At 36.6% G+C, this 27593-nt stretch overlaps 1 protein-coding gene across 4 annotated transcripts in view; it reads left to right on the forward strand.

The window, feature by feature from the left end:
- Positions 1-27358, forward strand: part of HERC2 (HECT and RLD domain containing E3 ubiquitin protein ligase 2) — a 103892-nt gene extending 76534 nt beyond the window's left edge. For 3 of the 4 annotated variants that reach the window (XM_039725736.1, XM_039725738.1, XM_039725737.1), the window contains 26 exons: positions 519-659; positions 815-1006; positions 2313-2466; positions 3141-3248; positions 4421-4552; positions 5053-5211; positions 5303-5421; positions 5803-5928; positions 6826-6981; positions 7105-7220; positions 7340-7538; positions 8697-8911; positions 9152-9329; positions 10171-10332; positions 11432-11523; positions 12363-12502; positions 13678-13865; positions 14499-14696; positions 16405-16488; positions 20641-20782; positions 21537-21731; positions 21827-21939; positions 22814-23004; positions 24821-24926; positions 25465-25677; positions 26352-27358. In XM_039725736.1, coding sequence (XP_039581670.1) covers positions 519-659; positions 815-1006; positions 2313-2466; positions 3141-3248; positions 4421-4552; positions 5053-5211; positions 5303-5421; positions 5803-5928; positions 6826-6981; positions 7105-7220; positions 7340-7538; positions 8697-8911; positions 9152-9329; positions 10171-10332; positions 11432-11523; positions 12363-12502; positions 13678-13865; positions 14499-14696; positions 16405-16488; positions 20641-20782; positions 21537-21731; positions 21827-21939; positions 22814-23004; positions 24821-24926; positions 25465-25677; positions 26352-26624 — 4092 coding nt within the window. In that variant the 3' untranslated portion in view covers positions 26625-27358. Of the gene's footprint in view, positions 1-518; positions 660-814; positions 1007-2312; positions 2467-3140; positions 3249-4420; positions 4553-5052; positions 5212-5302; positions 5422-5802; positions 5929-6825; positions 6982-7104; positions 7221-7339; positions 7539-8696; positions 8912-9151; positions 9330-10170; positions 10333-11431; positions 11524-12362; positions 12503-13677; positions 13866-14498; positions 14697-16404; positions 16489-20640; positions 20783-21536; positions 21732-21826; positions 21940-22813; positions 23005-24820; positions 24927-25464; positions 25678-26351 lie in introns of those variants that run through there. The other variant, XR_005629435.1, reaches the window with a different exon arrangement.
- The last annotated feature ends 235 nt before the right edge of the window (positions 27359-27593 follow it).

Here is a 27593-nt window from a genome sequence, read left to right on the forward strand (position 1 = left end):
TAGCAATATTTTAGAGATATTGAATTCATTTTACAGGAGTGATGTTAAAAAAGGTCAAGAATAGCTGAATATTTGACCATTGCTTAATGAAATTGAGTTGTAAACTTAAATAACAGATATAGACATGAGGCCCTGAATGAAATTCTACTATGTTGATTCCTGACTGCTAACAAAAGCAGAAAAAATAAAAGGCTTGCTACTGAAGAGGTCTTTTGCATTTATAAATTGTGAACTTGATAGGTATTGTCAGGGCTTGCCTTCTGCTTTGTAGACTTTTCTGCAGGCATTGATGTTTCATTGTATGTTTTTATAGCAGCTGGCATTGAGGGGAGCGTTTGCTGTTTTATGCACATTAATAAGCTAAAAATACAGGCAGTGAATCTGTTGGTTTTGAACTTACAGCTTTTTTTAAATTGCTGCTGTCTTTGAGCACTACACCTTCTAATAAATACTTAAAGTCTTAATGGTTTTAGAGTGTCTTGTTGAAGATTTCATGAGTTATTATTTGTTCTGGCTAGGTTGTTCCTTCAGAAGATGCTGTGACACCGTCTGCTGTAACTCCTTCAGCTGCTGCTGCCTCTTCCCGTCCTTTCATTCCAGTCACAGATGATCCTGGAGCTGCCAGTATTATTGCAGAAACCATGACAAAAACCAAAGAAGTAATGTTGTCAATACTCTTCTCAAAGCTTAAGTCCTTATCATGTTTTTATCAAGCAGTTTTTCTGGTTTTTGTGCTTTAAAAGTTACTTTGTAAATGACTGCATTTAAAAAAATCTGTGCAAAGACAGAGGGATGTTTGTTGTTTGTTTTGTAGGATGTGGAAAGCCAGAGTAAGGTGTCTGGCCCAGAACCACAGTACTTGGATGAGTTTACAAGTCTCCTGGTCCCAGATGACACGCGAGTCATGGTTGACCTGCTAAAGCTTGCGGTGTCCAACCGAGCGGGCGAAAAGGGAAGAGATGTTCTCTCAGCTGTGCTGTCTGGCATGGGCACAGCTTACCCACAGGTCAGCTTCTGTTTCTGTTGCATTTTAACTGTGCCCTTTTTATTACGAGCTTGCTCAAATATTTTCTTGTAATGGAAGTGCAGTTCAGCATCCTGAGAAACTTATTACGCGTGAAAATTTGAGCTGAAATTAAATGCATGTGAGCTTTAACTGTTTTAATGGAAATATTATGTGAATATATGCATGGGCTGCAGATGTCAGTAACAGACCAATTTCTCAGTTTTTCATGCTGGAATTAGACATTAAGGTAAAATGTATTTGTGTATTGACCAAGTATCAGTGGGTATTGGAATGAAGCTGAATTAACCAAGCTCTATTTACTTGATCTGTAGGATGTTAGTGTAAAAACTTCCATGACAGGTTTTTTTTGCATCTGACTTTATTTTTCAAATTGATGCAGTCATTACTGCTAGCTAAAATGCTGTTAGTATATTGTATTGTTAATGAATATCATTAATGAATAAATCTTCATATCTTAATGAATAACTCTTCTGAACTGTTAAGATGTACGTTTCATGCATTGAAGCTTCTAACTTTTTACAAAGTATCCATGGGTGTGGGGGTTTTTTTGACATAGCTGGCAGAATGTAACAATTCTTAAATTATTTATAGAATACGTGTGTACAATAATGAAATGAAAGCTGTTTAATATTTCTGGTAGCTTTACCTTTCAACTAGCAATTTTCCTCACGAGTAAAAATACTTTTTTTTAATATTTCAAAAGTGTTATTCCCCCTGCCCAATTTCTGGTGATTAGCTATGTGTATTTATGCTGGGTTTGAGTTTTCCAAGTCAAATTATGTACATGCTGTATGTGCACTTATACATTAATTCTGGGGTTTTTTTAATCATTAATAGTGAGTAACTGAACATCTTTGGGTTTGTGTGGGGTTTTTGTGTTTTGGAGCCAGAATTTTTATTAGAAACTCTTTTAATATTAGTACCATTGTCATTTCCTCCCTAAAAAGGATTTTGCAATATTTCATACTAGTTAAATATTTATACCTTTCCATGCTGGTGTATGCCCTATAGCTTAGATTTAATAGTTTGCTTTTTCTGTAAGGTAAAGCAGTTATTTGTGTTGCCATTTACTTACTGAAAACTGAAGTTTTTTGGCCTTTAGTTTTTGAAGTTTTTCTTGCTCTAACAATACCAAAAATAGTATTTTTGAGTTAATATGATGATTTTGAATCAGATTTCCAAACCCAAGTGATTTATTTTAAATTTGGGAAGAATGGTAATTTGCTTAGATTTATTGGGTTAATCAAACATACAGTTTGCAAAATGCGTATTTTTCTTTTCTTAGGTTGCTGATATGTTGTTGGAGCTTTGTGTCACAGAACTAGAAGACGTAGCAACTGATTCACAAAGTGGTCGCCTCTCTTCACAACCAGTTGTGGTAGAGAGCAGCCATCCATATACTGATGATACATCTTCTAGTGGCACAGTTAAAATACCAGGTACAGAATTCTGAGTTATGTTGCTATGATTCAATTATAAGTTGTTCCTTAGCTTAAAAGAATATGTTTTGAACTTTTAAAGCCATGTCATGTGTCCTGTTGTTATAAGAAAGTATTTCTTGAAGCTGATTTCTTACATGCTAATGAAAATCTCAGTTCTGTACAATGTGTATTCCTGGCTTCACTGAGTGTGATTCCAGTTGCATATCATTGCTTTTCTCCATTCAGTTATGAAGCTGAGAAGGACTGAGTCTTTTTCAGGTTCAGTAATTGAAATCTCATCTTCTAGTCTTGAGCAAGGGAAATACTTCTTTGTTTTAATGCTGTCTTTTCATTTAGTGCTTCCTTCAGTAATTTACCTAGTACTTACCAAAAGTCACAGACAACAGCGAGCTATCTTAACTGTAAATAGGCATTTTTTTTGTCTTTTGCAACTTTAGTTTTGAATGTTCTGGTATGGTCTTTTGTCTGCTGGTCCTGTTCCCATGATTTAAGCTGTGATTTAAGCCTTGCAACAAGAAGAAAGTACAGGCAAATATGTCATTAAATCAAAACAAGTTATTTTTATTAATGGGCACTATGGTTTCCAAACAACTGTTTGATTTCATGTGGGTTTCTGGAATCCTGCAGATGTTGATGGCTGTAGAAGTATGTGAACTCTTTGTTCTGTTCAGGTGCTGAGGGGCTGAGGGTGGAGTTCGACCGGCAGTGCTCCACCGAGCGGCGTCACGATCCACTCACCATAATGGACGGCGTCAACAGGATTGTGTCCGTCCGATCAGGTGGGGGAGAGAGGCTTTCCAAAAGTGCCCTGTGGGATGCACTCCTAACTGCTGAATGAACTGTGCCACTGCTTCTGGCCGACTTCTTCTTGGGCATAGGCCAGTCAAAGAGAGGAAAACCTCTGTAGATTGATACTGTCTTTTAAGCTAAAAAGTTTTGCAGGATGTGGACATAAAGATTGATCTTGTGTCTTTGGATATGGAGAATCTCTGGGAAGTGCATGTTAGGTAGTCCAGTTCTTCCAAAGAGCGGATGGAGTGTAAAATTCAGTGTTTAGCACCCCTGCCAAAATGTGTGAATTTCTACATAATCAAAGTGTATTTTAACAAATTGGAAAGGGATACTTATTTTGCTAGCTTTTTCCTTTTTCAGGTAGTACTTGGAGAAATTTCAGCTTTCATACAGTCAAGACAAATGCTCTTCTGCTGTCAAATGCCCAAAATAATAGCTTGGTGCTCTTTCTTTCTGTTTCCTGCTCTGGCCTTTGTATGTGACACAACATGAATTCTTCACATCTTTAATCTTGATATCTCTGATTTAATTTTTAGTCACTATTAATTTCTAGTGGGTTTTGGAGGAATATTTCAATCTCATCAAATTTTGTGTTGAACCTGCCCATACACTACATTATCTGCAAGGGTCTCAGTAGCTACTGCCTGTGCAGTCATAATGTAGGCTTTTCATGTTGACCCATTTTTCCTCAAAGGTGTTTCATTACTGAGATATTTCTGGTTGGTTCCTGGTTGGAAGCTGTAAAGCTTTATTTAATGTACAGGTTATTATATATTTTTGTAATGTGAAAGATAATTTGAAAATAGGACAAGGGATTTTAGTAAGCTCTTGTAGTTGCCTCCTGCTTGTGATTCTAGGCTATCTGCTAGCAGTGCTAACATGGAACTTTTTAAGACTTGGTTTTGAACTTAAGACTTAATGTAACATCTTTACATTTATATTTATGTACTTTGTGTACTTTACATTTCTTCTTTACATTATGTACTTTGCTATTCATGCACTTTACATTAATATACTTTACATTTATATTCATGTACACAGCTGTTTTTCTAGAATGCCTTTTATGATATTTATAATTTTTAACCAGTTGCTATTGATGAGTGGCTGTGTATGGCTCAGACAGTGTGGCTGAGTATGTTTGTCTTGCCTGCCATAACAGGTCGTGAGTGGTCAGATTGGTCTAGTGAGCTGCGAATTCCAGGGGATGAGTTGAAGTGGAAGTTCATCAGTGATGGGTCTGTGAATGGATGGGGATGGCGATTCACAGTTTATCCTATCATGCCAGCTGCAGGTAAGGCATCACATACAGCATTTACAGGAGGGTAAGAGTAGATTTTATTGTTTGCTTTTTACACTGCACTTACTGCGTGGTATTTACGTGCCAGAGTTTAATAGTTCATTTACATTTATACTAACAAAACATTTTCATTCATACTTAGGAAGCATTTTCAACTGGATCCTGAGAGGTGCACTTGTACATAGACAAGAAAAAAATATTTTGTAGTCACTCTAATTTGCCTCTTCATCAGTGAAGAGAGGATACTTCTGGGCCACAAGTCACCTGAAATTTTTTAAAATCCATCTGTTTTAAAATTATGTAAATTAAGTCATGAAAGTACATCTGTCTTCCTGTCTCTTCAAAGGGAAGTAGAATAGATAACTCATGCAGACTAGTCCTCTAGAGTGCTCTTTTTGGTCAAATAAGTCCTGCCTATGTTCTGTTCTTACTTCAGTCCGAGGATAAACCTTCCCCAGCTTTTTTTTTCTGTTGTTCCTTATTGTTTCTTTCAGGCCCTAAAGACCTTCTCTCAGATCGTTGCATTCTTTCATGTCCCTCCATGGATTTGGTTACGTGTTTGTTGGATTTCCGCTTAAATTTTGCTTCCAACAGGAGCATAGTTCCTCGCTTGGCAGCTTCCCTTGCAGCTTGTGCTCAACTGAGTGCCTTAGGTGAGTATAGTCTTGAAATTAGGTCTGTTTTCTTGAAGTTATGGTGATTGTTTTAAGTAATTATGTTCTTTGTGTGGTTATTTTTACTTAGCTGCTGGCCACAGAATGTGGGCCTTGCAGAGACTGCGGAAGCTGCTCACCACGGAGTTTGGCCAGTCCATCAACATCAACCGGATCCTAGGGGACAATGAGGGAGAAACACGAGCTTTGGTGAGAAGGCAGTGGTGCTCTCCTCTTCACATTTTTCACACTAGATTAAAGTGCTAGCCCTGATGTACAGCATTTTTTGTGTTCATGGCAAAATAGGAAATGGGCAAATGAATAGTCTTCTTGCACAGGTCTGCGCATCTCTTAAAAAGTGTTCCAGTTTAGAAAAGAAAAAATGGCCAGTTCCAAGACTTAACAGGTGCACTTTCTAAATTGCCAGAAAGGGATAGAAATAATTTTTTTTGAGCAAGTGGATGGAAATGGTATTTCACACAGCTAGTTGTAGGTTGGGAAGTTATTTCTGTTTTGTCACAGTCATCTAAATAATGTACTTCCTGTAATGCATGCACTATGACTAACTTTCTACTTTTGTGGTGTCTCTAGAGTTTTACAGGGAGTGCTTTAGCTGCTTTGGTTAAAGGTCTTCCAGAAGCTTTGCAGCGACAGTTTGACTATGAAGACCCCATTGTGAGAGGTGGAAAACAATTGCTCCACAGCCCTTTCTTTAAGGTAATGCAGGACAATCAGTAAAGAACACATTATAATAGTTGTGGGATTTTTTTGAGATGTGCTAAGCTCACTTAGTCCTATATGAGTAATGTTAACTGACAAAACCAGAATCCTACTCTGAAAGGAGAATCAAATACACAAATGAAAAATAAAGAGGACTTAGCTAGGCAGAGAAACTCAGGAAAACATCTTATATGCACACTTTTTGGTAAGTGATTTTGAGTTTTCCTAATAGGGTTGTTGTAAATTTCTATTTAGTTAGTTTAGTACTCTGAAGGTTTTTTTACATCCAGTTGGAAAAAATGAAAATTTTGTACTTCAAAGTAAAAATCAACAAGTTGAGTAATTCTAGAGAGCAAGAAGAATAAAAGGTGAAAAAGCCTCCTTTATACTATATAAAAGTGAAATTAAGAGGATGTACCTATCTTAAGAGAGAGAAAATCTTAAAAAGTTTATAGAAGGAGGAATTAATATGTTGTTCACAATATTGATCTGAAACATTGATTTTGAATTGAGTCAAACTGAAAATCAATTGAAAATTCATTGAATTGTAGAAGGGAGACTTAGTTTAGAAAGGGAAGATAAATGTTAAGCACGTGAGATTTGATGTGGAAAAGGTAATTAATCTGGGAATGCTTTTCACAGGGAGATGATGAAAATTTTTAGATTGAAAGAGGAAATTAAATACCTAACCATGTGAGATAGTGGGGCTTCACTGGATGTTACCCCATCCATGAGTGTAATGAAGATGGCTCTTAGTGACTTTAAGACTATTAAAGTCTTTGAGACTCTTCAGGCCCTACTGGCCTATGAGCTGTTCATCTCTATTAAATGCTTACTGATTTTTATTGCATATTTTTGATACCTCTCTAAAAATGTTTTTTTGATTGCATGAAGGTGCTTGTGGCTCTTGCTTGTGATCTGGAGTTGGACACACTCCCTTGCTGTGCAGAGACGCACAAATGGGCCTGGTTCAGGAGATACTGCATGGCATCCAGGGTTGCTGTGGCTCTTGATAAAAGGACACCCTTACCCCGCCTTTTCCTTGATGAGGTACTGCAGGAATACTTCAAATGGTTAATGGAACATGTGAGAGTGTCTCATGTAAAAAGATACAATGAGTTTGAATTATTTTATGCCAACTTTGAATAATGTTTAATGCAAAATATTTCACAGGTGGCAAAGAAAATCCGAGAATTAATGGCAGATAATGAAAATATGGATGTTCTTCATGAGTGCCATGATGTCTTTAAGAGAGAACAGGATGAACAGCTTGTCCAGTGGATGAATAGGTAATTTCTTTCAACTGCTACTGTTTTGGTATTGTGATACTATTGTGGTACAATGATTAACTGCTATTTTTGTGACTTTTGAAAAGCTCATATAAGATTTTGTTTTGCATTTCCTGTAGACGACCTGATGATTGGACACTTTCAGCTGGAGGCAGTGGAACTATTTATGGTTGGGGTCATAATCACAGAGGACAGCTTGGTGGAATTGAAGGAGCAAAAGTCAAAGTCCCAACTCCATGTGAAGCTCTTGCCACCCTTAGACCAGTGCAATTAATTGGTGGTGAACAAACTCTGTTTGCAGTGACTGCTGATGGGAAAGTAAGGATATAACAAATTTGACTTATTTGACTCTCTTGAAATATTTCACCCTCAGTTAGAATAGGTTTGGCTAAATGAAAAATAGTGTGCATAGTCCAGGGTTCATTTTTATTGATAGAAGTAACTTTTTTTTTTAAAGAATCTAAGCTATACCAACTCCACCAGTATTTGCTAGGACTGCAGTTACTATTGCAGTATATGATTGAAACAAGAAACGTATTTGAGTTCTCAATTCAAAAATGTGATCAGATTTTGTCAAACAAAGTTGGATACAAGCAGCATGCTCACAGAGTTCCCTAAAACAGGGGTGATTATTTCTGTCAGTTGGGGGAGAGGTGTAATGTGAGATTGTTCACAGTTGGCTGAATCTAAGTTAGATGTTGCAGGATCTCATTTCCTAGTGCTGAAATCCTGAGTGAAAAGAAATCTGAGCACAGAAGTCTAGTGTAAGGTGTAGGAGAAAAAAATCAGTTCATGAATTTGAAAAGCTTTTATTTTTATGCAGATGGCAGCTGTTAAGGATGTGATAGAGAGTTTTAGCTATAGCTTTGTGTAACAGTTACATTGATCTAGTGAGGTACCATAATGATTCCTTGGGGTCAGTATCATCCTTGTTAATAATTCACAGGAGGGTAAAGAGCCGATTAGTGGCATTTCTTGACATAATTCTGTTGGAAGAAATTATTTTCAGAGAGACAAAAAGAGTGAAAAACAGTAATTAAAACTATGGGATGGAAGGGAAAGAAGAAACTGTGTTTAGGTGTGCATATTCTACAGAAGAGAGAAAACTAGAATAGTGCTGCTTAGAAGGGAGAGCTACAGGCAATAGATGATTTTGTAATGCTATCAAACAAAGCTATGGTCCCTTGATAGTTTTACAAAATAAGCTTTAATATTTCACACTAAATCCATTAAGTCAGTGAGAGTTCTTATTGACTTGAATGTAGCCACATTTTCCCAAAGTTTTTTGTGAAATATTTCAAAATATTTCCTTATCTTCCAAAAGAGAGAAAATAAGAAGCCTGCAAGAAAGTTTTTTTAGACTTTCTTTGAACTGCATGGTGACATATATACATTAAGAATTCTTCTCTAGAATTCATTTCTAGGGAATGTTCTGCATGAGAGAAATAAAACTAAATTTTATTCTTTATTTTAAAGCTGTATGCCACTGGATATGGAGCAGGTGGTAGGCTTGGAATTGGAGGAACAGAATCAGTTTCTACTCCAACTTTACTGGAATCCATTCAACACGTGTTTATAAAGAAAGTTGCAGTGAACTCAGGAGGAAAGCACTGTTTGGCATTGTCTTTTGAGGGAGAAGTTTATTCTTGGGGTGAAGCAGAAGATGGCAAACTTGGTCATGGAAACCGAAGGCAAGTAACACTTGAAAATGTTATTTAAAAAAAATTATTAGCGGATGGTAATCATAGTTTCTATATATTAATGAATTTTTCTAGTCAAAAATAAATCCTTAGGATATTAAACTGGAGCAAAGCAAATACTCAGTGATTTTAGGTGCCCTCATTCTCATTTTAAGAGGGGACTCTCCATACATTGGTGAATGTGAATGGTCTATCCCAGAAGTTTTGTCCAGACAGATGTTTTCTTTTCAGCCCTTGTGATCGGCCTCGTGTGATTGAGTCTCTGAGAGGCATAGAAGTGGTTGACATTGCTGCTGGGGGAGCACACAGCGCTTGTATTACAGCTGCAGGAGACCTTTTCACCTGGGGAAAGGGACGATATGGACGCCTTGGCCATGGAGATAGTGAGGACCAACTAAAACCTAAACTGGTAAGAAAAACTGTTGGAGCATTCAGCAGTCTTAGTGTCCAGTTAATGTCTTTTGATTTATAAATTTTTGCATTTCTGCATGCAGAGGATGAAAGGGCAGAACAGTGGCATGTATTTGTAATAAATGAACAAGCTGCCGTGATTGAAATGATAAAATGAAAGAGGAGCTGCAGAACTTTGCTAGTGGTCACCAGAAAGTTTACAAGGAATTTATTCTAGAGATTTAAGGAAAATTCAGAGAAATATGTGAAGTTTCGTGCTGCTTTGAATGATGGATTGTGCCACCTGGAATCTATTTCAAGTAGTGGCAATGATGGGAAGGATGGTGATGCATGTGGGTTACCAACCTTTTACTTTGTGATTCCAGATCCTCTACTTCTTCACTAGGTGGCATCATTTCAAAAGATGTCGACTAAATTCAGATTATTATGCAAGTGCCCAAAAATTGTAAACTAGTAAAAGATTACTTGAAAGTAAGACTTTTTTTTCCACATACTGTATTCAGTACAAGCCCAAAGTGCCTGAAATTATTTCAACAGAATGTAGTCTTTGATAACCTTAGGTGTTTTGCATTGTTCTCACTGACATTGAGGTAAAAAAATTCAACTAGTTCACCAATTAAGAAATAATAAATCTTATATTTAAAATATGTAGTTAGTTTTAATTTTTCTGTTTGAAAAGAGAAAGGCTCTTAGAGTTGCCTTTGTTTCCTTGTTCCTATGGTGTTTCAGACTTGTAGTTCCAGTCATCCATCACCTCTCTAAGATGAGGGTTGTAATCTTTTGTGAAACTAAATAACTGAGTATTTTAAGGTAAACAAAAATGTCTGATTTTATTCCAGGTGGAAGCTCTCCAGGGTTACCGTGTGATTGATATAGCCTGTGGCAGTGGAGATGCACAGACCCTGTGCCTCACTGATGATGATACAGTTTGGTCCTGGGGTGATGGAGATTATGGAAAACTTGGGAGAGGAGGCAGTGATGGCTGTAAAGTACCAATGAAGGTATTTATGTGTGATTTTTTTCATTGCTTTAGAAGCTATGATATTGGTGGAGAATGCTGAAGAGAGATTTGTCAATATGTGCCAACTTTCATCCATCCTGGAACATCAGGATTCTTCTGGTGGTTGTTAAGAGTGAACTTTGTAGGTTACAATAACAGGACTTCAAGCTTTGTGCTGACTGTTAAAGTTGCACTTAAAGGTTTTTTTTTTTGAAAACATTGCTGGTGTAAATAATACTTCTAATTTTAATTTTGGTTCCAGTCAAAACATTAGGTTTTGCCTAGAAATCTTCATGTTTCCTTGTGTTAATACATTTACCACAGTCATAATATCAGTCCAGAAAGGGTTATCAATTAATTGGAAAGTAATCCTGCTTTACATTAAACCCTTTCTGTGAATGCCTGGTTGACTTGGAAATTCTTCATATTATGGATGAAATCCATATAGCCATTAAGTTTGACTTCCAGCATTTGTTATGAAGGTGAATGTTGCTTGTGTTTGAGAAATGTGTTTGTCACTGTGTATACCTATGCACAGGGGATTTTAGATCCTAAATCCAGAATCACACTTAAGTACTTGAATACAAGGTATCCAAGTATCATTCTGTTTCCAGATGTTTCCAGCATAGTGTAACATAATGTAGAAATAGCTTGTTTATGTTTCATCAGTCAGTCCTGTAGGATCGATGGTAGAGCAGCATAAGGTCCTACACAGAATAAATAGGAAGGGTCTGCTGGAGACAGAAATATTTTCATTATGTCAGCAGAATCACATCCATGTCTTACAAGCTAAGGATGATTATGAGTGTTAGTAGACGAAGCCTTATCATTTCTACTCTGGGCAATGGCAGAGTAATTATGGGCAAAACATACTAGAGGTGATCTTCAACAGTTTGTGAAATTTGAGCTTCTTTTTAGTACTTGAGTAGTAAATGACAGAAGGATGAAAGGAGTGGAATTGTTCTAAATAATCTGTAAACATTATAATTTGTAAATATACATACAGACATACAGTAGCTTGTTATATTTTACTTAAGACAGTTGAGTCTATGGTCTCCTTAATTAACTCATTTAATTTTCATTTGATATTATTTTTCTAGATTGATTCCCTTACAGGGCTTGGAGTGGTTAAAGTAGAATGTGGATCACAATTTTCTGTGGCCCTTACCAAATCTGGAGCTGTGTATACATGGTGAGTGTTCTGTATTTGTTATTTTGACTGTGTTAGATGTCACCTCGTCTGTAACAGATATCGGTGTTATGCTTCCCTCACTGTTTTGATCTTCTCTTTCAAAAATTTTTTGATTTCCTGAGTTTTGATTAGTAATACAATCTCCCACTCTGGGGAACATTTTCTAGTCCTATGAATGAAAAATCCCAGTATTGTTCCTTGGAAACCTAAGCACAGGGTTGTCATTCCAGACACTGATCACTGCAAGATGCAGAATTTCCAAGGTCAGTATGAAGTGTCATGCAGGGCATGAAAGTGATAACATAAATAACGTTCTCATGTATTATCAAAACTGTGTCTAGCTTGTGGCTGTAGTCTGAGAATTTGATTTTAGAAGTCATTGTTTTAATCTTCTTTACACCATTCCAAATTTTGTAGTTTAAACTGCTAGACTGAAATGTTTAAAAAGACTTATCAAAATACCTTCCCAACTTCCCTCAGCTACCTCGTTTATATGACATTTAGGTATCCTTAAATTGTAATGAGGTCTCAGTCTCTGAGAACAGTAAATACACTGTTTTTGCAGATAAATGCTTCTAATACTTGATTCCTTTAAGAGTTAAAAATAAAGACCATCCTCTGGAAAAGTGATAAAAGGAACTACCCAGATTAAGTAGGAACATTGTATTGGAGCTGTAAGAATCTGTCCAAAGTAGTGATGATTCACAGTGAATGTTTGGAGAATATTTTGGTATTGGATTTAATAAGTACATCTACAGGTCAAATGTCAGACATAGCCTGTCATTACATTTTTTTCCACAGTTAAAACTCAGTTTTTAAATGTTTATTTCTCTGTGCAGGGGCAAGGGAGATTATCATCGCTTAGGCCATGGATCTGATGACCATGTTAGAAGACCACGACAAGTGCAGGGACTGCAAGGAAAGAAAGTCATTGCAATTGCTACAGGGTCTTTGCACTGTGTTTGCTGCACTGAAGATGGTATAAAAATCATATAATTTACTTAGTTCTTAGCACTGAATTTAAAAAAATGAAACTTTGTCTTTTAGTCAACTCTTGGTAGGTTGTCCTCGCTAAAAATGCTGGTTCTCTGTGTGCATGGACGTATTTTGTATTTGCAGATGTTACATATTTCTTGAGGAGCAAGCATGACATTAAAGTGATCACATAAAATAATAATTAAAATTAAAGAATCCAAGTTGCGTAAGCACTGATCAAAGAAAAATACAGAGTTCTAAAGGCGATTACAGAATGGTCCTAATAATTAAAGAATCCAAGTTGCATAAGCACTGATCAAAGAAAAATACAGAGTTCTAAAGGCGATTACAGAATGGTCAAGAAGTAACATTGAATGGACTTGGCCTTTTTTTTTCCTTTTTGCAGGGTCCTGTGAGTTTGTTGTTTGACTTATTAAATGAAGCACTGCCCAAATATTGCTTCTTGCTTAGCAAGTTTAGATTGTGAATGTCCTTTGTAGGAGATTCAACTTATTAAATGAAGCACTGCCCAAATGATATTGCTTCTTGCTTAGCAAGTTTAGATTGTGAATGTCCTTTGTAGGAGATTCACTCCCACAATTAACAAGTCTGCACAATAACTGAGTGTTTTATAGGTGCTAGTGAAATATACAAGCTGAAAATGAATGTGAGTAATGAATATAGCTGCAGAAAATAAATGCTCAGGAATGAGGTTGTTACTTTTAAAGTATTTCCCAATTATCTTGCCAACAGCAAGCACCTATTTTAGTATCTTGTCTAGTAATGGAGCTTATTATAGGATTTTTGTCTTACACAAAATATTAAGCCTTTTCTTTTTTTTTTTTTTCGTATTGGCTTTGCTTTTGCTATGAAACTGTCAAATACAGGCTGTTCCTGATGTTCTGTTCCAGGGTATGGTGCTCTACCATCTCCTCCTATTCTGAGGTAGAACCTTTCAGTTATACAAACTATGAGGAAAGAAATGCATCTTATGCAGCTGCTCTGTAGAGACTGTGGGCCTGACTGTGTCAATCAAGATTTACCTGCACTAGATAGTGGATTTCACGATGGCCATCAGTCACAGAAATCTTGTTTACAGCCCAAGGTCTTCTCTGGTCAAATAATTGATAAAAGGTTGTATATTAGCTTCAGGATAATAAATTATTTTTATTGGTCTAGGGGAAGTCTATACATGGGGAGATAATGATGAAGGGCAGCTTGGAGATGGAACAACTAATGCCATCCAAAGACCACGCCTGGTTGCAGCGCTTCAGGGTAAAAAGATCAACAGAGTAGCCTGTGGCTCAGCACATACTTTGGCTTGGTCAACCAGTAAACCTGCTAATGCTGGCAAGCTGCCTACACAGGTAATGTTTTTGGCTTATTGAATTCAGATTTTAAGGATACTTAGTGTTTTTATTGCTGACCTTTCAGTAGATGTATTTCCTTTCCAAATCCCTGCGTAAGCCCAGTGTGCTTTGGTTTGACTTCAACTTCGTTTTACTTCTGTATTTATTTCCAAAGGATTCCATTTTTCTGAGCTGAAAAAGCCTCTTCATTCAGTTTTTAATCCAAATGTGGAACAGTAACTCAGTTTGAAAATTGGCAGGAATTTAGTTCTGCCTTGCAGCTATGAAAATGTTATGCCTTCCAAGGGAGTTTTTTGTTGCTTGCTTTATATTGAGAAGACTTGTTTTTTTGAGTATTCTGGATTTCAGCTATGTCTGGAAGTACTGATGACAGGATGTGAAATGGATAAATTGTAAGATATGGAGCAGCACTTGTATTCTAGCCTTCATATAATACTTGGTTCAATTTAGATCGATACTATTAGTTTGTTTTATAAACAACTCCATGTATGAATTTTTGACAGTGTGAATAAGCAAATATCTGAAATTCTATACAAGTTTACCTACAAATATAAAGATTGTTGTTCTATTGAATACAATAAAGTGTATAATAACTATAATTTATATTTGGATATCATTGCCTTATCATAGGTTCCTATGGAGTACAATCATCTGCAGGAAATTCCCATCATTTCATTAAGGAACAGGCTTCTGCTCCTGCATCACATTTCAGAACTCTTCTGTCCTTGCATTCCAATGTTTGATCTTGAAGGAAGACTTGATGAAACTGGTCAAGGACCCTCAGTTGGTTTTGACACACTACGGGGAATACTGATATCACAGGGAAAGGTATTGTATCAAACTTTTCCTAAAGGAGAGATTTGTAACCATAGCACAGAAGTGCTGTTTAAGCTGTTTCTGAAGAAAAAAGAGCTGTATATATCCATCTTTTTCTGTAAGTTGTGTATCAGATATTTGCAATCTGATGATGCAAACTCCTTTCTTTGTGTTCTTTCTACAGTGTTTTTCTCAGTTCTTCATCATAGTGCTTTTGTGTGTTGATCTTGAAAGTAACTTTATGCTGTAAATCTTCAGTTTGTAGCATAGCTGAATGCTTCTAGAGTATTAAGTGGGTGATATCATGGAAAAAATGTAAGATAGTAGACAATGATCAATTCATACCTATTTGTATTTCAGTTACCAAGTTCAGGCAGTACACTAGTTAATGCAAAGCTCTCTGCAGATACAAACTTGTTTTAGACTGAGATTAAAGTGAAAATAGAATACCTAGGAGTTCAATCTCAAGTGGTAGTGAAAGGGGGTTTTAGTAGTTAAGCCAAGTCAGTCATGAGAAAACGTTGGACAACTGTAATGCTTCAAAGCTGCAACACTTATTCAAAACTTCAAATATGATAAGCCATAAAAACATGGTTTGCCTTCAGTATAATCATCAGGTTTAGGTCTGAAATTTTCTCATTGTCACAATAATTTGTCTAACTGAAAAGGAAAACATTATACAGACAGACAATCTACTGGGAGATATCTTTGAAAAGAGAGCTGATTAAGTTTCCTCCTGCAGTGCTGTTCTGTGTCCTTAAATAAGACACATGGCCTGTAACTTGATGACTTAGTGTCTGTTGTCTCAGGTCTGTTTCTCTAGACTCCACTGAAATTGTGTAGTAGAACAGTCAAGCTGTGTACATATGTCACAGACTGAGGGAAGTCATCAAACCTAAACTAGAAAGGAAATCCTTGCTCTTCTGTTCATGAGACTTTTATGTGTTAATGCTATTAATTTTGAGTCCTTACATATGTAATGTTCCATATAAGAATGTGTGTGCAGGAGGCACATTCAACCTGATTTCCTTGAGTCTGCAGAATAGTTACAGAAAGGCTTCAGACATAAGATAAAGTGGGATATTGGGCACAAATACATCAGAAGAATTCACGAGGCATCAGAGGTTGTGATGCCATATTCATATCTAGGCATTTAACTCAGGCTTACCTTCAGAGATTCTAAAGACTTCAAAATCTTCTTAATCTTGCTTGAAATTGACTGTAAAATTATATTCAAATATTTAGTGTGGGAACCTCGGATACTTGAATTTGCTTTTTAAAAAAAATGTATTTGTTGTTTTATTGCTTTCCATAGCAAGATGATCTCATATTTGGCTCTTTTGATTGTCATTGTCTATGTTAATTATCCTCTATATACTTACATTTTTCTGGTATAAAATAATTTGTACTTGTGTCTTCAGCAATACATTGGTTGCTTAATAATTGTATCTGGGTGAAGTGCAACCTTTCAAGCCATAGTTTTAAGTGATACAGATGTGACTTTCTTCCGTACTTTTTTAGTATCTCCACTATTTTAGACATGAAACAGATTAGCACAAATAATATGATCATGGACTTATATCTTGCACCTTCATATTCTGATGAATCTGATTTTTTTATTTCCTGGATTGAACTACATGTTAGTCTGCAAAATATGTGCAGGGTTTTTACTTGATACCAGTTTTGCCATTATCTGTTTGTTGTTGGCTTTTTTTTTAAGGAGGCAGCTTTCAGAAAAGTTGTGCAAGCTACTATGGTGAGAGACCGTCAGCATGGGCCAGTCGTGGAGCTCAACAGGATACAGGTACCTTCAGCTGGAGCTCTGATTCACTCTCTGCTTGTTTAGCCCACAGTGCTGTGTTGGTCAAAGCCCTTTCTTTGAGCTGTTTGGGATCTGAATACTAAAGGGTTGAATTTTTATCAGAGAATCAAGCAATGAAGCAGTGACTGCAGTTTTAGGGCTGCTTATATTCTTTTCAGTATGTTTTTATCCATACTGCAGTTGTTTGGGGAGAGGGGACACTTCTTGAAATGTTAAGTGAATTATTTAGACTCTTAAGGAGCAAAGTATGTCCTGCTTGATAAAGGACTGCCTTTTCAGAGCTCACTACATTAGACAGTTTAAGACAGTAGTGATTCTAATAGTCTTCTTACCTTTCCAAATGCTCAGCTGAATGCAGGGTAAAAAAAGAGAAAAAAAATGAAGGGTAAGGGAAAAAAAAGGCAAAAAAGGAAAGCTCTTGACTATAATTAAAATTCAGGATGATAAACTCTTGTCCTTTGGTGGTCATCACATGTAGTCATATTGATTGCAGAAGTCTTTGATACAAAAAGGCTTTTTTCTTTATCATTGATGTTTGAAAATGTAATGTTGTGCCTTAGGCCAGATATGCCTTTTTTCGATAGATACTTGTGTAACACAGAATAGTAAAACACTGTTTTCATTTAAATGGACTGCAGCCTGATCTTAGAGTCTGCATGCATTTCTTTCCTGTTGTGGTGGGTTCTTTTTTCTTTTTTTTGCCCCCTTAACATGCAAAACCATTACCATTTGTGAGGTTAGAGTGGAGAAAATGTGAAAACTTAAACTTATTTTCTGTTAGTGAACAGAAATACATCCTGTTTTGGCTGGACCCTGTTTCTACTTCTTTACAATATTCTATGGACATGTTAAATTTCTTGTGCTCATGTTCTGTGACTGTGTTGTTCTAGTTTATTAGAATCATAGAATCACTAGGTTTTTACTTATTGAGTCTAACGGTATTATTTAGGAAGCAGAGATTTTTTCATTACTTTTATAAGTGTGTGAATTCAGAAAGTCCAATAAATATTGCTGGTATTTTAAGCAGGAAACTAGTGATGAGTAGGTTTTGGGATGGTTTTCTGGTGTCCTCCATTAATTGAGATGGGCTTTCCCTTGTATTTCGGTTTATTATTTAAATCTGTCTTGAACCCTAGAAAAGCATTGGCAGCTTCCCTTCTTCATAGCTTCTAGGGGAAATAAAATCCTGCTGTAACTAACTCCGTCAGTTTAGCCAAATGAAGACTAAAAAAGGTCATGTTCATAATGTGCCCTGATTACACAGTACCAAATATGGCTTAATATGGCTTACAATTTCTTGAGTTAGCATTTGCTCAGAATGAAAATGTGGATTCTGAAACTGTTTGAACCTTTAATTGAAGGTTCAAGGCTGCTTTTTGTAGTCTCGAAAAAGCTAAATGTCAGTGTTAAATCTTCCTTGCAGTTGTAAGTTAAAGTGCAGCTGGGCTTTAAGACCTCTTGGCTTTCAGAAGACTCCTCTTGCAGTTTATTGATTATGTGGTGTAGTCATTTCACGTCATCTTCCTTGGTGTAAAAAAAACCAAAGGAGTTTTTAATTTAAACTTGTTTTTCAGGTATTGACTTGTCTTTTACAATACTTCCTCAGTGTCCCTTGCTGTTTAGTAGCTTCTTTAGAAGTTCCAGAACTGAACATAACAGTAGTGTAAACACAAGCAAAGCAACAGTCCCTTATCCTGGGGTCCAGTGTTACAGGGACCAGATTCCTTTAGGATAGATCACATTTACCTTACATACTTCTTGGCCCTGGGTCTTTTCTGTTGGGAGCCTGTAATGATGGGACATGGTGGTTTTCTGTAGTTTTTCTGCTCAGGGTATGTGAGAAACAATGTGGTGGCTGTACTGTTACTCAGCTGTGTGCCACCCTGGTGTTTCTATAGCATAAAATGGAACGTAGGTATTTTATGCTTTGAGCTGTAGCTTGAAGGCAAGCTTGGATGTACAGAGGCAGTATGGGATGCTGTTGGAGACTGCATAGGGCAGAAGAAACCAAATTTCATGCAGGTTTATCCATAGTATATTTTGGGAATAGTCATGAAGTAACATGTTTCAAAACAGCACCTGGGCCCTATTCTGGAAAGGTGTAATATAAATGGTCAAAAACTAAGCCAGAAGTGAGCTAACAGTTAAATAAGTAGACAGGGTTGCAGTGCTCAGGTTTACTTACTGACCCTCTTACTTGCAGATCAGATTTCCTAGTGTTTAAGTTGTTGTGTAGTTCATGCAGTGTCAAATGGACAGTATGTTCTGACCTCTAAGCAGATACTTTCATAATGCTGCATTAAAACACATCTTTGCACAGCAGTGGAAAGGAATTTCTTCCTTCTCAAAAGGATGCAGATTTCACTTATTAAGGAGAATGTCGACTTTCATAAATGTAATATGGCAAAGAATGTCCTGGTTTAATGTTCTTTACTCTGAAGGGAGGAATGTGATCTGTGTGGATGTATGAAGTATCACTTTAAGACTAGTTATTTCCTCCTTACAAGGACTTCTTATGCAATGTGGGTTACAGGAATCTCACTAACATGATAAGTAGAAATGGTCTAATCTTAAAGTAGGCACAGCATATGAATGAATTAATGATTTGTTCTTTTTGAGTGTACTTTTGTGAACATTCATTTCATGACAGCCTTCATTTTCCTACGCTGATCAGATCAAGGTTTGTTTGTCTACTTGTGTAGAATTGTCTTTTGTCTACTCTTCATGTTTTTATACTCTTATTTATTCTGTAGCATTTAAGTTTGAGCATAGAAAACTGAAACTCAGGGTGCAAGTGAGAACTGTGTGCTTTTAGAATTATTACAGTGATACTTTTGTACCTCTTCTGGTGATTTTGTGACATCTTTGAATCGCGTTTCCTTCATAGATCTGTCTTAACATATATTCCTCTTTCTTAGCTGATTCCAACTCAGAAGCTGTCATCTTTTTGTAAACCTTTTTTGTTAGTGTCTGAGTGCATGGCTTTGTGTACTAGATTTCTCCTATCTTCTGGGAGAGAATTCTTCTGTGTTGAAGAGAGTCTTATAGGATGTATTTTTCAAGCTGCTTAAGATTAATAAAAAGTTTCTCAATTTAAAACTTCTTGGGCATACAAATGTCACAGAAATCCATTGAATTAAAACCAGCTTGTGTTGATAGAGAACATCTTACACATGAGGAGGATCTGAGTGTATCAGCCTTTCACTAAAACCTGAAAGAAATCTGGTGGTCGTTTCATCCAGAACCATCAGAAATATCCAGCATGAGAACAACTGGATTTTGAGATGCACTGTGGATTGTAGTGTGACTAAATATAGTGGGATAAGTTTCAGCTATTTCTGAATGAATGGTCTCACAGATACTGATGATCTGTGTGCACATAGGAGTCCATTTGCAGTCAGGACAGGTTGAGAAGATAAATTGCAGAACACCAGGCAGGGGAAAAAAAACAGCCTTGTGTTTCTTCAGGTCTCTGTTCACTTTCCATTTCTTTCTTCTCTATACTGGTGAAAGACTTTTTGTATTCTTAGCCTCTTTGTGTGCATCTCTTGCACAAAATCCATGGGAATTCACTTGCATGCCAATCTTAGGGTTGTTCATAAAATATTCAAATACCCGTTTTCTGTAGGTGCCTAAGAAAACATTATCTGTGTATCTATATACAGATGTATTTGGTAGTATTTACTCTCTTTTAGAGGCTCCTAGTAAGTATCATAGATGCATATTTAGTCATTACTGTTAATGAATATAAGAATAACACATTCAGTTTTCTGGCCAACAACACAGCCTCTAATCTGTGTCATGTATGAAATTTGTCAATTGAATCTATGAGTAGAGATAGGATGAATTAACTAAATGGACTAAAATCAGAAAAACTTAATTAGCCAAGTCATGAGCTGCTTCTTTAGAAACAAGAGAGGTCTTTATCATCAGACTTCATCTTTGCTATCCTTCTGTCTTTCTTTTTTCCTTTAAAGCTGAACAGATATAGTGCTGATTAATGACAGATGAACAAAGAATGCTTGGAAATTGAAGATAAGGTGTTGGGGGAACTGAAAATTCCTTATTTATCTGCACAGTGATGCCAGTTGAAATACGTCTTACGGTGACTTTTATAATGTGCTTACTCAATAGGTAAAACGCTCCAGGAGTAAAGGAGGACTGGCTGGACCTGATGGTACAAAGTCGGTGTTTGGACAGATGTGTGCTAAAATGAGCTCCTTTAGCCCTGACAGCCTTCTGCTTCCTCATCGTGTTTGGAAAGTCAAGTTTGTTGGTAAGGAAATTCTCAACACTCCACCCCTTCCTCCTGTGCACTTTACAGTTTTCTGGGGATTTATCCTTTTGGAGAAACCTGAAGGAAGGAAGAAAGAGATCCAGAAAAACAGCTTATGTGTGTGGGCAGAAGAAGGTGCTTAAAATGCTGGGAAGTAAAAAACCTTTCAAAATTATTTTATAAAACCCCTCAAGATTAATGGAAGCATGTCTGTAATTCTCTTCAGGTTCTTGAGCAGTTCTTCTGCTTACAACAAATGTTCTGGAAAACATAAACCTAGTTTTTCAGCTGTCTGAATTGGCAAATAATCCTGGCCTAGCTAGTTTTACTGGTAGTGTAGTTTTTACAATTCACCTATCACTCTGATTTTTAATAAAAAATATTTTAGATTGAAGAGCAATTTTATCTATGGGCCAAATAAAACATACCTATAAAAGCAATACTATTCCTTTTCTATTTCTGTTGTGTTTTATTGTGAGTAGCATATGGCACAAAATATTTTTTGAACTCTGTTAAAATAGTATTTTTGGCATTGTGATATGTCATATAATCTAAATTATATGTTTGGCCATGAACTGGAAACATCCAAATACAGAGCCAGACTTGTAGGGTTTTCATATGAAGGGATACAACACTGCAGCTTTTAGTAAACTTTTGTTTACTCAATTATCCCCAGAGAGGAAATACAAATTATTTCAATATGTAAGTTACTTTTTAAAGAATATTTAATTTTGAGTCTTTTTTCTTCTACAAGGTGAATCTGTGGATGATTGTGGTGGAGGTTATAGTGAATCAATAGCAGAAATGTGTGAAGAACTTCAGAATGGGCTGACCCCTCTGTTAATTGTGACGCCAAATGGAAGAGATGAATCTGGAGCAAACAGAGATTGTTTCCTATTAAATCCTGCTGCCAAGTCACTCCTGCATATGAACATGTTTCGCTTTCTTGGTAATTTCTTAGCAGCTTTGTGGCATTCTGTGTGCTTTATGTGTAGTCAGAATACTGGGAATCTAACTAAACAATGGACTATATTTAACTTACAGGTGTACTTTTGGGCATTGCTATCCGGACTGGCAGCCCCCTGAGCCTCAACCTGGCTGAGCCAGTGTGGAAACAGCTTGCAGGAATGAACCTGACAATTGCTGATCTCAGTGAGGTGAGAAGGAAGTTCCTGGGTGGGATATAACTTAGAGAAGACAAGCAGACTCTGGCATAAATTTCTCAAGTGATTGGTCTCCCTGCTTTTTATGTCCTTGTATTTTGATTGGCCTTTTATATTTTGATCTGCTACAGAAGGATGATTTGTACTGACTGGTAAAACTGTAAATTTAAGTTGTTCAAGAGTAGTTAAATAATCCATTTGAATTCTAGAGCATTCTCAAATCTTCCTATGGGTTTGACTAGACAGTCTTTGTGGTTCAATTCCTACTTCCCAGTAGCTGTTACTGTCTGCTGTACCCAGATGCAATAACTGATTTGAGGGCACGTGCTTGCACTGTTTTGAAGTAAAAGAAAGCTCAGACTGTCACTAGTGTGTGCTCACATACTGAATTTCACAAGCTTTCAATTTCTGTTTACCAAGCTCAGTGAATGCTATGTAAAACTTAAGTCTTCATTATGAAGAAAAGTTCCTTTTCAAATACTGTCGTGTAGAAATGTACTTCCTATAAAAGCATTGAGTCATTTATTTGTCTCTGAGGGGATTCCTTTTGTACCAAATCCAGTGCTGGTAGGGATGATTATGTTTTCAAGCTTTAAATCCCTTTTCTTATATGATACAGTTTCTTGGCAAATGTCCTCCAGAAAGATTGGCATCTAGAATATGTGCACTCTCCCACATCCAACATAACGAAGCTTTATGTAAAGTACTAGGCCATTTTATGGCTTTGAATTCAAGTTAGATGAATTGTGGTCAGACATTGGTCACAGCTTTTGGTAGGTGACACATGATGCACTGCTTTTGGCATGCAAGAGGTGCTGTTATACAGTGCTAGCAAACTGGCTTTAACTCAGGCTTCTTACTTTCAAAGGTTGATAAAGATTTTATTCCTGGGCTTATGTACATTCGAGACAATGAAGCTACTTCAGAAGAATTTGAAGCTATGAGCCTCCCATTCACTGTGCCTAATGCAAGTGGTCAGGATATTCAGTTGAGTTCCAAGTACACCCATATTACACTGGATAACAGAGCGGAATATGTGAGGCTGGCAATAAACTACAGGTTTGTTGAATAAATCAGTAAAATTACAGATATGAATATGGATTTTATTTTTAGAAATATATATCAGCTTTTAAAGAATATGTTCCTTTAGCCTGTTATATAGAAGTATATTAATATTTTCATGTGATTACAGTGTTGATTTTCTGATTTCACTTATTGTATCCAAGGAGAAATATCTTAATAAATGACAGGCGTGCCTCTAGATTTGTCCTGACCAAGCAGTTTTGGCAGCCAGTTTTAATGGTGGAGTAATGTCCTAGGCATCTAATTCTTCCTGTGGGCTAAAGTAAGAGGCTTGATCAGTAAGCACTTTGTGAAGAGAGCTTAGGTCTAGTACTGTTGCACTCATACCTTTGCATATCATCAACTGCAGTCAAGAGCAGTATCAGCTGAATTGTTACGCCAGGTTGGAATGTATGAACCAAAATGTTTATTCCTTGGGTAGGACACTGATGCACACCCCTGGGAGCCACAAGCTGAGCACCCCACAGAAATCAATGGGAAATAACTGCTCAGTGTTTGAGAAGACTGGCCTTTGGTTTCTTACATGGCCAGGTAGCTAATCTAGATGAGTAAATCTCAGAAACAATTATAAGCATCTTGTCTCTGAAGCAGTGGGCCTAATGCGTACTGAAATATGTAAATTTAGGTAATTTAGATAAGAAACTGGTTCAGGCTTGTTTTATTCAATCCACCACATTCCTCTTCTTTAGAGTGCTTGAGCAGGACTGTATCATCACAGTCTTATATACTTGCTTATTAGTTTGTAGTTCCAGTGTCTGCCAACAATTATGAATTACAGCCTTAGTTTTTCTTTTTTTTTCCCCACTGTAAGTGCTTATGAACCAATACTTAGATATGTTTTTGACAGTAAAGAGAGAGGTTTCATTTGGAGCTGATATTCCTTTGAAGAAATGTCTTTGCTCTCTTGCCAATTGTGTCTGTCCGCAGAGGACGTGAGCATTTCTAAAGCATTTTACAGTTAAAAGGCCTTGTGGAGAAACATTTAAAGGTTAAGTATCAAGTTTTTTAACTATATGAAGCCCTTGAGAGGGAAAACTAGCACTTGAATAGAACCCATGTTGCAAAGCGGATGCAAAAGACCAAACTTGTCCTGGCATCTTTGCTTATTTTGGTGATGACTAGCCTGAGGACAGCACTTGTAAGAGATGTCTCTGCTCTGGAGGGCTCTGTAAAACATCTCAGAAATTATTTGACAGGGAAAATGAATAAGCCAAACACAAATCGTGTGTGGAATCACAAGTGGAAAATGGTTATTTATCTTTGCCTGTCTTAAAAAAACCAACAACCTGCTGTCAGACATGCTATTTTAGTTCAGACCCTTTTTTTTTTAAAATGATAATATCTGTTTTGTATGGAGACTGTTTGAAGTTAGAGTTTCAAGACGCAGCCACTCTTTTCTAAGAGCATATTGTTTCCAAATGGGATATTATTTTGTTGTTGCCCAGCATAGCACATGAATAATACTGGAATTAAAATATCTAAAACATTGGGAGATATCTCCTCCATGTTGAGCTTGCTGTGCAATAGGAATTGGTGTAGTAAATCAAGTATCTTGTAAAAAATGCTTGTTAATGTTCTTTGGTGTAGTAAATCAAGTATCTTGTAAAAAATGCTTGTTAATGTTCTTTGGTGTAGTAAATCAAGTATCTTGTAAAAAATGCTTGTTAATGTTCTTTGGTACATAGCTGGACATTTGAGGAGAATGGTTTAAGTTGCTTTGGTAACACAGTAATTGCTATAAATAATTGCTAGAAATGACATTCACAGAAACTTTGAAAATCTTTCTTTACAGGCTTCATGAATTTGATGAGCAAGTTGCAGCAGTTCGTGAGGGGATGGCCCGTGTTGTTCCAGTTCCTCTACTTTCACTCTTTACAGGATATGAGCTGGAAACCATGGTATCAATTTCTGCTTTGTTACTTCTGTCAGATTAACTTGGGAGTTAAATTATTCATTCATTTGCTTTACTAATACAAAACCCACATTAAATGCTGTTTACAGCATTTAATGATTGCTGTGTGGTTGAAAACATCAGTTCAAGGGAAGACCAGAAAATGTTTAATTGCCCTCTTGGTGCTAGTAAAATTATTTTGACATAGATGAGCAGTGATATAAAATTCCTTATTTCAGGAAGAAACAAACAAGCAAAACCAAAAAAGCCTCACATGCTAGTGATCTCATTCCAGTGATCTAGAAAGTAAATTGGAGATACTTGTCCTAACTTTAGGAGTATGAAAAAGTTCATTACTGTTGCCTCATGGGAAGATGTATATTTAGTGTTATTGTACTAGGAGACTGCATGGCATCTTAAAGGTCTGAATGCTCAGTTTGTTACTGTAAAAGCTGATTAAATATTTTAAAGGAAGGGAGGGAACAAATCACCTGTAATTGATTTGATCAGATTTGTGTAGCCTATCACTGTATTTCGTTTTTCAGGTATGTGGAAGCCCAGATATCCCACTTCATCTCCTGAAATCTGTAGCAACTTACAAAGGCATTGAGCCAACTGCTTCCTTGATACAGTGGTTCTGGGAAGTGATGGAGTCCTTTTCCAACACAGAGAGATCTCTGTTCCTGCGTTTTGTATGGGGCAGAACAAGGCTGCCCAGGACTATTGCAGACTTTAGGGGGAGGGACTTTGTTATTCAGGTAATTCAGGTATTGTTATTGTGTGGGATGTGGGAAAGTTGGGGGCATCTTAAAAAGCTGGTAGTGGGGAAGTTGCAGCGTGACATAACAAGAGTGTGATTTCATTAAAGTGTTCTGCAGTTTTACATTGTAGATTCAGCAGTGCAACAGTTGAATAATGTCTGTGACAGTTATGTAGTGTATAGAACTATTCTTCTCTCTTGACTTGGACAAGTGGACATGCCTTTAGTTTCCCAGCCATTGGTTTCTGTGAATTTCGACAGTTTTCCACTGTCAGGCAACTGTTTTTGCTGGCATTTATTTAGCATTTCATTCAGTTCAGTTAATAATTTCAGCTAAATTAAAACCACACAATCTTCAAATCATTTTTTGCTACTATCTGAAGTAATAGCATCTTTTTTTAGACTGCTCCCAACCACATATTCATAATCAAAGCAGCTCATAACTGTCTGGCTTTATTTATTGGGGTTTATAAATGGTTTTATTTATTGATTTAGTGGAGGGAAAATGGATTTGGCCTCTTCATGGTTCTGTTAAGAAACTTCAGCATCAGAATCAAAAATATAACAAGGTGCTAAAAAAAAATTGCAGTTATTATTTCAATACTTACTTGTGTTTTGGACAGTGAACAGAAATCAAAAATACAGTGCTTTTTTTCTTTTTTGTGTTAACAGGTATTGGATAAATACAATCCTCCAGACCACTTCCTTCCTGAGTCATACACATGCTTCTTTCTGCTGAAGCTGCCCAGGTATTCCTGTAAGCAGGTCCTGGAGGAAAAGCTGAAGTATGCCATTCACTTCTGCAAGTCCATAGACACTGATGACTACGCCCGCATAGCGCTGACGGGAGAGCCGGCGGCTGATGACAGTAGTGACGACTCTGATAACGAAGATGCAGATTCTTTTGCTTCAGATTCTACCCAGGACTACTTAACAGGCCATTGAAAAGTAATATAAGGAATAGTTGTGAAAAAGCACTGAGGCAAAATGCCAAAATGACAATGAAGCCAAGGACAGTTTAGGTTTCAGAATAAAGACTGTATAGTCAGAGGGATCGTAATCTTCTGAAGATGGGGAGAGTGTGTGTGCTACTCACAGTAGGATTTAAGGATTACAGCTTAATCCATCAGCTTAAAATAAATGGCACAGTATATGGGCATTTAACATTTATTTTAAGACCTGAAAATGGCCCCCCCATAATGCTGCACTACATTTAGAACCTTTGTGTTTACTGAAGTGTTGTAAATGTTTATATAAATATGGTAGTGCAGCATCCAGAAGGCAGTGAAACCTTTAAATTGTGGGTGCAATAGGTTTTTTTTTCATATTAAGTGTTGTGTTCTGTGCATCTTTTGATTGTATATTGGAAATACTGTGCAACGACGGAATAGTATTATAAATATTTCAATTAACTTTACTAGAAGTTTGTTAAAAGTTTTTGAACATTGAATAAACATTATTCCTTGAAATTCTTCTAAAGATAATTAAAAATGGCCAATAGTTTCACCTCCACCCCTGGTTTGTATATTTTAGCTTATGCATTATTTATCTTAAATTTGATACCTTTCTGTGAACAGCATCATAATTCTTATCATGGAAAGTGTACTGTATATAATTGGTGCCATGTAAATGCAAAAGTTATAATTTCCCTCTAAATAAAAGTTCTGCCACATTAAGAACCAGATGTTTTTTTTCGTGGTAATGCAGGTCAGACAAGGGATGAACATTGAAACAGCTCTGCTAAGTAATGCTAAGTACAGCTTTTGACCAAACTGCTCCACCAATAGCAGGTGCATTGCCAGAGAGATTTTGTGAGCTACAGAAAACTTAAGCAAGTCCAGATAACATGATAATTGTAATGATTAGGTACACCTTGTTTACGCAGTTGTTCCTAGGGCCACTGTTGTCAGTAAT

Source organism: Passer montanus, unplaced genomic scaffold (assembly GCF_014805655.1).
Source record: "Passer montanus isolate IOZ18808 unplaced genomic scaffold, ASM1480565v1 scaffold56, whole genome shotgun sequence".
In the NCBI taxonomy this organism is placed as follows: Eukaryota; Metazoa; Chordata; class Aves; order Passeriformes; family Passeridae; genus Passer; species Passer montanus.